At 35.4% G+C, this 10,880-nt stretch overlaps 1 protein-coding gene and 1 long non-coding RNA gene across 2 annotated transcripts; both read left to right on the forward strand.

Moving 5' to 3' along the window:
* Positions 1-6,217: 6,217 nt before the first annotated feature.
* Positions 6,218-8,342, forward strand: LOC150035940 (uncharacterized). The gene is made up of 4 exons (XM_090313521.1): positions 6,218-6,358; positions 6,497-6,669; positions 7,027-7,524; positions 8,081-8,342. Exons 1-4 carry the CDS (start codon positions 6,218-6,220, stop codon positions 8,340-8,342), a joined length of 1,074 nt encoding a protein of 357 aa, XP_090169647.1.
* Positions 8,343-9,928: 1,586 nt separating this feature from the next.
* LOC150035941 (uncharacterized) lies at positions 9,929-10,584 on the forward strand. Its single transcript, XR_016529832.1, has 2 exons — positions 9,929-10,143; positions 10,251-10,584. It is a non-coding gene; the product is annotated as an uncharacterized LOC150035941 (long non-coding RNA).
* Positions 10,585-10,880: the final 296 nt, after the last annotated feature.

Genomic DNA, 10,880 nt, shown 5'->3' on the forward strand with positions numbered 1-10,880 from the left:
TCAGCAAAGTTCATGCGGTTACCTTGTCCTATGAGCGCATCATTCATCATTTAGGCATACTTGGGAGAGTAGTCTAAAACACAAATCTAAGACTCAGGAGAGCGGATTGGAATGCATAGGCAAGAATGGGGAACTTAGGGATAAGCTCCGTTTGCTTCACACAGCGTATGCACCCAACAGAATGGATTTGCGTGCGTCCAGGAAGTAGGATATGGTAGCGGTATGCGGTCATCTCGACATTTATGCATACACACCGCATACATCCTAGATTTAGGCTTTTAGTGTATGTAGCATTTGCATGGTTTGCGTTGACTAAGGTTGCCCTTGCGATCACTCTTAAGTATTGCAATGAAGTCATCTACGCATTTTGTCTATTTTTCCCACACATTTATTTCATGTCAAATGTTGTCGTTTCTCTACGTCTCATACATATTCTCATTTCGTTGTCTGTTAGATAGGAATAGGAGTAGGGTTAACTTAGCAACCTCCCTTCCATTCTTTTATTTAAACCACCGCATTCACATCACCGCATACATATAGCTACAAGTCCCTGTGTTCGACCTCGGATTACCCGAGAAACTTGCGTTCACATTATACTTGGCGTGAGCGCAAAAAAACTTATGACAGGACGCATGGTCATCGCATACATTTATTAACGCATTTTCATTCCAACGCATGACCATCGACACATGACTATCAATGCATATCTTAAGAACATGCATCGCATACCGCGTCCACGAGATTTTAGTTGTCGAGTAAAATTGACTTCTAATTTCCTGCCATCAATTAGCCAACAAGGATCGAGTGACGAGTAATCGAGGATCAAGTGATAGGAATCGACGTTCAAGTTCCTTGGTAGGCCCAGGCGTGCAGGGTGCATCTCAGGGCCGAAGCGGTGAAATCACACGTGGATGACGTCAGCAGAAGGCCACTTTCCATTACTTTTTCTAAAGGTGCCCATTTTTCATCTGGGCCTCCGAAATGAGGTCACCTATACAAAAAATTCATTTAAATTCTATATATTTATTTTACGAGAAATACTTGAATACATGGTCGTTGCCTTCCATCTTTTGTTCCTCTAATCTTACCATGCAACCAAAAAAATAAAAATAAATATATATTTCTTGAAAAAGGGATGAGTTTGTTATTGGACAAACTGTGGTTTAATAAAAATGCGTAAACTATAAAACGATTGATCCATTTGGAGTGTACTTAAATAATTTTCTTTTGAGGCAACTAAATAAATGACGATGTTAAATTAAATTTTTTGAAAAATGTCATTTTTAAGAACATGTGTGTAGCAACTAAATAAATGATCATGTTCAATTAAAAATTTGAAAAATGTCATTTTTAAAAGGTGTATGTGTGTGCTTGAGGATCACGTTAAACTAAAAATTTTGCAAAATGTCATTTTAAAAAAGTTGTGTGTGCGCACGCGTGCATGTCCTAATTTTAAACCTAATCTAGAAGGAATAATACCTTAACTCCTAATCTTTTTTGTCATTTAAACTTCATTTTCTTCTCCAACGAATCTTAAATGTGGTTTTCCGTTCATTTCTACCTTTCAAACTACTGTTCATCTATTTTTTATGATTTTGTATTTTGTCTGTCTTTCAACCAAATACAATGCATTTTATGTGACTAATGTTGAGACTACTCCAACAAACCAACATCTCGATTGTTTGGTTGTTTTTTATTGTTTGAACATTATTAAACATCTATGTTTTTATGATTTTGTACTTTGTTTATGTCTATCAATCAAATACATTGTATCTGTATACCAAATGTTAAGAACAACAAAGTATGTTTAAGAGTACGGACTTCTCACTCATTTATATGTAAGAAATTCTAACTAATCTATCACTAATCCAAATCAAAAGCAAACAACTAAAAATTAGCCTAAAAAAACAGATTGTTCATTATTAAACATCTATGTTTTTATGATTTTGTACTTTGTTTATGTCTATCAATCAAATACATTGTATCTGTATACCAAATGTTAAGAACAACAAAGTATGTTTAAGAGTACGGACTTCTCACTCATTTATATGTAAGAAATTCTAACTAATCTATCACTAATCCAAATCAAAAGCAAACAACTAAAAATTAGCCTAAAAAAACAGATTTTCATCTCTCTTTAGAACATACACAGTATTTTTTACTCTTCATAAAAAAGAATAACAAACCCATAGTATTTTCTTTCCTATATTTTAAAGCATAAGTTTTATAATATTTGTATTTCAGGGCACAATTATCTCACTCAATTTCAGGCAAGAGATTTTTTAACCAAAAAAAGAAAAAAAAAACACTAACCTAAATTGCCCAAGGCCTAGAAGTAAAAGAAGAAAGCACCATGTTCAAAACTATCATCACCTCTCTCACGTGTCCGTTTCGATTGACATGAGAAAAAAAGTATTTTTCAAAATACTCAATTTTATTTAAACACATTTGACAAAACGGTTTAAAATACACTTCAAAATATTTTTCAGTAGTTGTCAAACACTCCCTTTTTTTTAAATAACTTAAAAAAAAAATTAGACACTTGAAAATAAATTCCAAATACATCACAATTCTCGTTCTTCTATGTTTACAAAGTAGAACTCTATGTTTAGAACTTACCACCACCTGAATTTGTTTCATCCTTCTTCCATCTTTACAATTAGCCTTAAAAATCAAAATAACCATAATTGTAACAAAAAGAACCGAAGATAAAAGTAGGAAGTTTATCGTTATCGTCTTCTTTCTGTTTTGTTTATTGTAACCACCAGAGCTTCTTCCATTGAAAATGAGAGCCTGTATAAAAGGAAAATAATGAGAGAGTAATGGGAACAAGAGAGATAGCGAGACATTCATTCTGTAAAGAAGTTTAAAGAAGAAGTAATAAAAGAGACCCTATCTTCTTGCACAGTGGACGTAGGCCTTTGGCTGAACCACTTAAATACTTGTATTCTTTCTTTCTCTAAGATCGTCTAGCTTTTTCTAAGGTAACATGTACACGATCGTTTAGTTCCTCTTACATCGTTTACACGATCGTCCAGTTCCACTTTGCATTGTCTACATGATCGTCTAGTTACTTAGCTATCGTTTATATGATCGTTTAGTTCTATACAACCATCGTCTACACGGTCATCTAGTGATTTTGAGTATCGTCTACATAATTGAACTATCATCTAGTTCCTCTGAGCTTCGTCTACATGATTGAGCTCGTATACAGGTAAACAATTGAAGAGTTATGAAGCTTAAAGGATACAGTCTTCCCTGAGTCTTAAAGTGAAATTGACCATTTATGCTGAGTAGTTTGGGTCTGCGAACAAGAGATAGTTATCTAGGGCCACAAGTGGTATTAAAGCTCAAAGAACAACTCAAGACAGATCCAAGATTTGAATTCTTGCATACAAAGATTCAAACAAGTCAATCTTTAAGCTCAAGAATAACTAGGTATGAAATCGAGAAGATTGATGGAAAGACAGACTTTGAATTACTGAAAGCTAAAATCAAGCCAGTATTGGGACAACAAAAGGCACTTCTAGCCATCCCATACCCAACAAAATACCCTGAAGCACTCACAGATATAGAAAAAGAGACAATAGAGGTAAATGCCTATGAAACTATTGTTTTGAATGTTACAAATAGTGTTTTAAGGCAAATAGTTGACCAGTCAATTACTTAGGACCTCTAGAACAAATTAAACGAGATTTATCTCAACAAAGATTTTCCTAACAAAGATTTCTTGAGGGAAAATTTTTTCACATATAAGATGGATACTGAAAAATCCCTAACTGACAATTTGAACGAATTTAAGAGACTGTCATCAGAATTCAAATAAATAGGAAACAACATTGGAGAAGAAAATGATGCATTTATCTTACTTAACTCCTTACCAGACTCGTTTAAGGATGTTAAAACAACAATGAAGTATGGTAGAGAAAGAATCACTACAGAAGCAATTATTTCAACAATCAGAGTTAGAAAACTAGAATTACAGATGAGCAAGAAAGATCAGTAAGGAGGAGAAGGTTTATTTTCAAAAGGGAAACAAAGAACAATGGAAAAGGCAAGCAGAATGGGGGTGACAAGTCTAAAATAGAGTGTCATTTTTGCCACAAACTTGGACACATGAAGAAAGATTATTATGCCTTGAAGAGAAAGTTGAACCAATAGAACAAAAGAGGAAAACCGATAGAGGCAGCTGTGGGGAAAAGTTCCCTTGTGTATTCAGATGCCTTAGCAACAACTGAAGAGTGTGGTGAGCAAAATTCTATGGAGACTCAAGATTGGGTGATAGATTCTGGTTGTTCAATCCATATGACACTATCTACAGGGTGATTTTATATCTACAAGAAGTAGGATGGAGGGCTGATTTACATGAGAAATAATAATACTGTCACACCCCCTCCCAAACCTTAAACCCCAAGACCGGGAAGGGAGCATGAGGGTAACTAATAGTGTCCTAAGACAATACTTATATTCAATATTTCCCCCCATATTTATTACAGACTTTAATAAGTTTACAGTATTCCCCCTATCAATTTATACATATAATTAAATTTTCTCTACTCTTTGTTACATGGTCTGAGCTGTGCCCTGAGAGTTTACCAAATCTTGAGATGGTGGTGGTGGGTGGTGGACTCCTCTCCAAACTACCTGGGGGGGGGGGGAGGGGTGGAGGAGATATAAGAAAACATTTGGAAAACATGAGCTAATAAGCCTAGTGAGTAGTATATATATTTTTATAAACGAAACCTTAACTTATCAAAAATAAACTATTGGGGAAAACAGCATGCAATCAAAACACATTAATATCATTTCAAATTCATTTCCTCAGCCAAGCCGCTGAATCATTTCCTGTTGATAGTCAATTACTGTCAACCCAACAACACAATAATAATTTTATGGAAACTTTCCTTATACCCCATTTTTTCGCCAATGTGCACATTGATCATTTCTTTCCCGCTAGTTATGCTTAGGTAACTTGGCCATATTTTCCCGCCGATCGTCACCGACTATCGTTTCCTGCCGATGGAAGCCGACCATATTTCCCCGCCAAGCACCCTTTTCAAGCATACTAACCATATCCCGGGTATAATTCTAGTTTCCATCGTACATACACATGCAACATCATGGTACTCACAACAATATTAAAAACCATGCATCCCTTTTCATGCATATTTGACATTACCTCAACATATACGCATCATACATATATGTATACATGCATAAATCAAAACATATAGTAACCACTCACTATCAGCAAATCCTCCTAATACAATTTACTTGTAAATATCTTCCCTACTCAAATAGAATATGAATCTGTGCAGCACCTCCTTCAAATTGCTTGCCTCCACCACCAACGGCAGCTTTCCCACTAAATGTAAACTCTCTACTTAGGATGTTTACTACTTAAATTGTTTGGAATGAGTTTAACCTTCATGCCGAGGCCTTCTATTTATAGCCGTTCCCAGCCTCGTTCCTCACGACAACTCACCATACAAATGGCTCTTCCTTAGGCTGCCCACGCTAACTCTGGCTAGCCGAGCTTTGAGTTGTCTAATTCTGGGTTTGCCAACCAAAATTATCTTAATTTTCATGTAATCTCAACCGTACACCACCTACTTAAGTTGATAAAAATCTTCCTGCATGTAATCTCCTTTTGTCACTTCATCTACTTAATTTCTGATTTATTTATCCAAATTACTAATGAACGCAGCCAATTCTCGTCTAATGCGTCCATCTGTCCCAATCTCGTTTGTTTTGCTCTCGTAGCTCTCGCTCTCTCCAACCTTCTCGCTGGTTTTGATCTCGTGGCTCTTGCTCTCTCCCACTTTCTCGCTCAAACTCTCGCTCTCTCCACTCTTGCTCTCTCCACTCTCGCTTTCTCCCATTCTCTCGCTTTCTCCACTCTCGCTCTCTCCCATTCTCTCACTCTCTCCACTCTCGTTGATTCTGCTCTCAATGCTTTTGTTCTTCAGTGCTCTCAGTGATTTCGATCTCAAATACCCTCACATCCATATGTCCTTTTGCACCCACCAACATATAGATAACACTTGAATCATTTTTATCTAAATTTTCTCGAATTTTATTTGTTCTATCCTATTTCCTTATTTAACCTCATTCCCTTCAGATTAAGAGTTAGGGTATTACAAATACCTACAGGGCAGTAGGCATTGGGTTTGTTTCCTTGAAGTTACAAGATGGTTCAGTGAAGTTAATCAGGAATATGAGGCATGTTCCTACATTGAAGAGAAATATGAGGCATGTTCCTATATTTTTGGGGATGTTTAACTCCATTGGTTGTGAATATAGAAAAGCTGGAGGCACCTTTGAGATAATCAAAGAACAAAGGTGGTGTTGGTGGCAAGTAAAGTTAATGGCTTGTATGTCACTAAAATGTGCAAATGGAACATTCAGCCTTGTTGGATACAAATGAAGATCCTACAGAAGACGAGCTATGGCACAAGAGGCTATCTCATATTAGTGTGAAATTCTTTCCAAACAGGGGATTCTTCCTAAAAGTGTTAGAGACAGCTTGAAGTTTTGTGAACATTGCATTCTTGGCAAGGCAACTAGGCAAGGCTTCCCTAAAAGACAGCATACTTCCAAGGAAATACTTGAATATGTGCATTCTGATCTATGGGGTCTAGCACATTCTCCTTCACTGAGTGGAGCAAGGTACATCCTTTCTTTTATTGATGATTATTCAAGAAAGAGTTTGGTTTATTTTCTAAAAACCAAAGATGAAGTGTTTGAGAGATTTAAAGAATGGAAAACCTTGATTGAAAAACAAACCTCTAAACACATTAAATACTTGAGAACTGACAATGGTTTAGAGTTTTGTGGAGAAGAGTTTAACTTGTTCTGCAAAGAGAATGACATAGTAAGGAATAGAATAGTGAGGTATACACCTCGACAAAATGGAGTTGTAGAGAGACTCAACAGAACAGTGCTGGAAAAAGTGTGATGTCAACTGTCCAATGCTATTTTGCTTGAGAAATATTGGGCAGAGGTAGTGTCCTACACTATCTACAGTCAAAATAGGTGTCCATATCAATCCATTGAGCTAAAAACACCAGAAGAAAGGTGGACAGGAAAGCCTCCCAAGTTGGAACACTTGAAGGTATTTGGGAGTGTAGGGTATGTGCACCAAAGCCAAGGTAAGCTGAAACGAAGGGCTATCAAATGCATGTTTCTAGGTTTTACACCTGGAGTGAAAGGATACAGACTTTGGCATCCTATTGAGAAGATATGTGTCAATAGTAGAAATATTGTGTTCAGAGAAAATGAGATGTTTATCATGTCCAAGCAACAACCTACACCTAAGTCAAAGATGCGTAGTACAAGGTTTGAGGTGGAGCCTCAAAGTGAACAAGGAGCTTCTTCTTCTTCCCAGAATCTAGAAGGTGAAGGTGATGACACTACTGAGACATGTGAATTTGTGTCAAGTGAACAAGGAGAGACACAAGGAGATCTACAAAATTACTCCTTAGCAAGGGATAGGACAAGGAGAACCATTGTGCCCCCTACAAGGTATTTAGAATTTGATATTACTAGTATTGGATTGAGTGCTACCATTTCACTATGCAACAATGAACCTACGATTTTTTAGGAAAAATCTAACATCCCTGATGCTAGATAATGGATTGAGCCAATGAATGATAAAATGAGGTCTCTCAACCTAAATGATACCTGAAAACACAGTACCTTTGCCTAAAGGGTACAAACCTATTTCATGCAAGTGGATATACAAGTTTAAAGAATAAATTTCAGGGGTACAAAAGTGTAGATTCAAGGCAAGACTTGTTGCAAAGGGGTTCACACAAAAGGAAGGGATTGATTATACAGAGGTCTTTTCTCCTTTGGTGAAACACACATCCATTAGGCTATTCCTCTCCCTAGTTGTACAAAAGGACTTGGAGTTAGACCAATTGGATGTGAAGACAGCATTCTTACATGGATTGTTGAATGAAACTATCTATATGAAATAACCTCAAGAGTATGTAAAGAAAGGAGAAGAAGACTTGGTGTGTGTACTAAAAAAATCAATCTATGGGCTGAAGCAGTCACTAAGGTGTTGGTATGACAGGTTTGATGAGGTGATCTCTAAAATGGGATTCAAGAGAATCTCATATGATTGGTGTGTGTATACCAACTCTAAAAGCTTCAAAGAACCAGTGTATCTACTCCTTTATGTAGTTGACAAGTTGTTGGCTGGAAGTTCCAAAGAAAAGTTGGGGCAAGTCAAGATGCTTCTAAAGAAAGAGTTTGACATGAAAGACCTAGGGGAATTTAGAAGGATTCTTGGCATTGAAATTAGCAGAGAAAGAAGCAAGACAGATTGTATGTAAGTCAAGCTGATTACTGTGAGAAAATACTTCAGAGGTTCAACATGGATGGTGCTAAGCCTGTTGGCAATCCCCTTGCACCTCATTTTAAACTCTCAGCTGCAAACAGTCCTAAGAGCATAGATGAGGATCACATTAACCATATGAAGGTTGTTCCCCATTCCTAGGCACTGAGAACTTTGATGTATCTAATGACTTTAACCAGACTAGATCTGTCCTATGCTACAAGTTTAGTCGGTATATACATGGCCAATCCTGGTAAATGACTACAAGTTTAGTACTTTATCAGAAAAGAGATTGAGAAAGGGGAAGTTAAGGTAGCAAAAATACATATCTCAAATAATGAGGCTGATATGTTGACCAAGACAGTTTCTCAAAGCAAGCTTGGTCATTGCTTGGACCTCCTTGGGTCCGAGTTATCTGAAAAAGGTTAGCTCAAAATCAGCTCAACAAGCAAAGAGGGAAAGGTTCTCTAGATGTTTACAAAGGTGGAGATTGTAATAGAAAGAACCAAAGACAAAAGAAGTAGAAGGCAGTTTATCGTTGTCGTCTTCTTTCTGTTTTGTTTGTTGTGACCACCAGAGCTTCCTTCGTTGAAAATGAGAGCTTATATAAAAGGAAAAGAATGAGAAGGTAATGGAAATAAGAGAGAGAGTGAGACGTTCATTCTGTAAAGAAGTTTAAAGAAGAAGTAATAAAAGAGACCCTCCCTTCTTGCACAATGGACGTAGGCCTTTCACTGAACCATTTAAATACTTGTGTTCTTTCTTTCTCTATGATCGTCTAGTTTTTTTCTAAAGTATCGTGTACATGATTGTTTAGTTCCTCTTGCATCATTTACACGATCGTCCAATTCCACTTTGCATCGTCTACACAATTATCTAGTTCCTTAACTATCGTCTATACGATCGTTTAGTTCTATACAACTGTCGTCTACACGATCGTCTAGTGCTTCTAAGTATCGTCTACATAATTGAACTATCGTCTAGTTTCTCAGAGCTTCGTCTACACAATTGAGCTCGTATACAGGTAAATGATTGACGAGTTTTGAAGCTTAAAGGACATAGTCTTCCCTGAGTCTTGAAGTGAAGTTGACCGTTTATGCTGAGTAGTTTGGGCCTGCAAACAAGAGAATTATAGTTACCTGAGGCCACAATAACATTATAAACAAACATATATATTTATATAAATAAAAAATTGTAGGTTCTATGAATCCTTACTCAACTATACTTCTCTTTTATTCAATGTAAAATGGCGTTGATGATGACTTCTTATTCGATATATTTATTTAGCTTTGATCAAACCGAGGAACACTAAACTCTACTGTTAAAAAAAAAAAAAAAAAAACACCAAATGCTTGTTTAAAATCTAGAATAATTTGTAAAGATTTGGAAGATAAACATAACAATATTCCACTTGTTTATTAAAAAAGGAAAATATATTCCACGTTTTTTTAAATAGGAAACTTTAAGTATATTTTAAAAATAAAACACATAATAATCTTTGAAGATTTAAAAGTTAAACATAAAAATTTGTAATTTTTTTTAAAGTCTTTCTTTTAATATAGATTAATCTTTATTTAAAATATCAACTAACATTTTTCAATAAGTAGGCACATGTAAAGTTATTCCTTCTAATTCTCATTGATATGCTGTAGAATCAATATAACACAATTTATTTCTTTATTTTATAGAGAGCAACATGACCAAATTAGCTATAAATGTAACTACCAAATCAACAACAAAGCACACATCCACTTAGAAGCAAATAGACAAATATAACAATTGCAAGATGTCATACCATTGTAAGTATATCTTCTCATAATATTTTGGTTGAGTTGATCTTCTTTTTTTTAATATAATTTTAATGTTAATTACTTAACAAAATCTGTTTGCATATGTTTGACAACAGTAAAATCATGGCCTGCATTTATCTTCGTGGATGCAAACACTGTCGCAAATATCATCAAGAAAGAACATCCTGACTTCCAGATAATCATTTTGTTGGCAGGAACTCCAGTAACAAAGGATCTTAAACATGGTCGAGTTCGATTATTTATTAATGTAGAGGGAAAAGTGGTTGAAACTCCTCATGAGGGCTAAAATGTGAAGATATATATATGTGTATATGTATGTGTGTTTGTCTGTGTGTTTGTGTGTTTGTGTGTGTGTTTCAAATAACAATTAAATAAAGTAGAACCTATTTCTACTACTTATAAATATATAAACTCTTTGAGCTTTTTTTCCTTTTCCTTTTTATTTTTGTTTAGTATAATAATGGAGGTAATGAGGATTACTTTTTTCAAGGACTAAAACGTAATAAAGATACATATCAATTCCTTTTGAGCTATCTCAATTGCAAAAAATAAAATTGTAAATAAATTAAAAAAAGAATCATAAACCACAATCTGTTAAGTAGCAGAAATAGATTTCAGTTACCTCTAACCTCTAACCTCAAAGGAGGTTACATGTTCATTACCTTTGACCTATCTCACTTTGAAATTTGTTTCTTGAGCTTTGTTCACGTCTAGATATAATTTTG

This window comes from Benincasa hispida, chromosome 5 (genome assembly GCF_027475165.1).
Source record: "Benincasa hispida cultivar pf3 chromosome 5, pf3_genome.v1.1, whole genome shotgun sequence".
Lineage (NCBI taxonomy): Eukaryota > Viridiplantae > Streptophyta > Magnoliopsida > Cucurbitales > Cucurbitaceae > Benincasa > Benincasa hispida.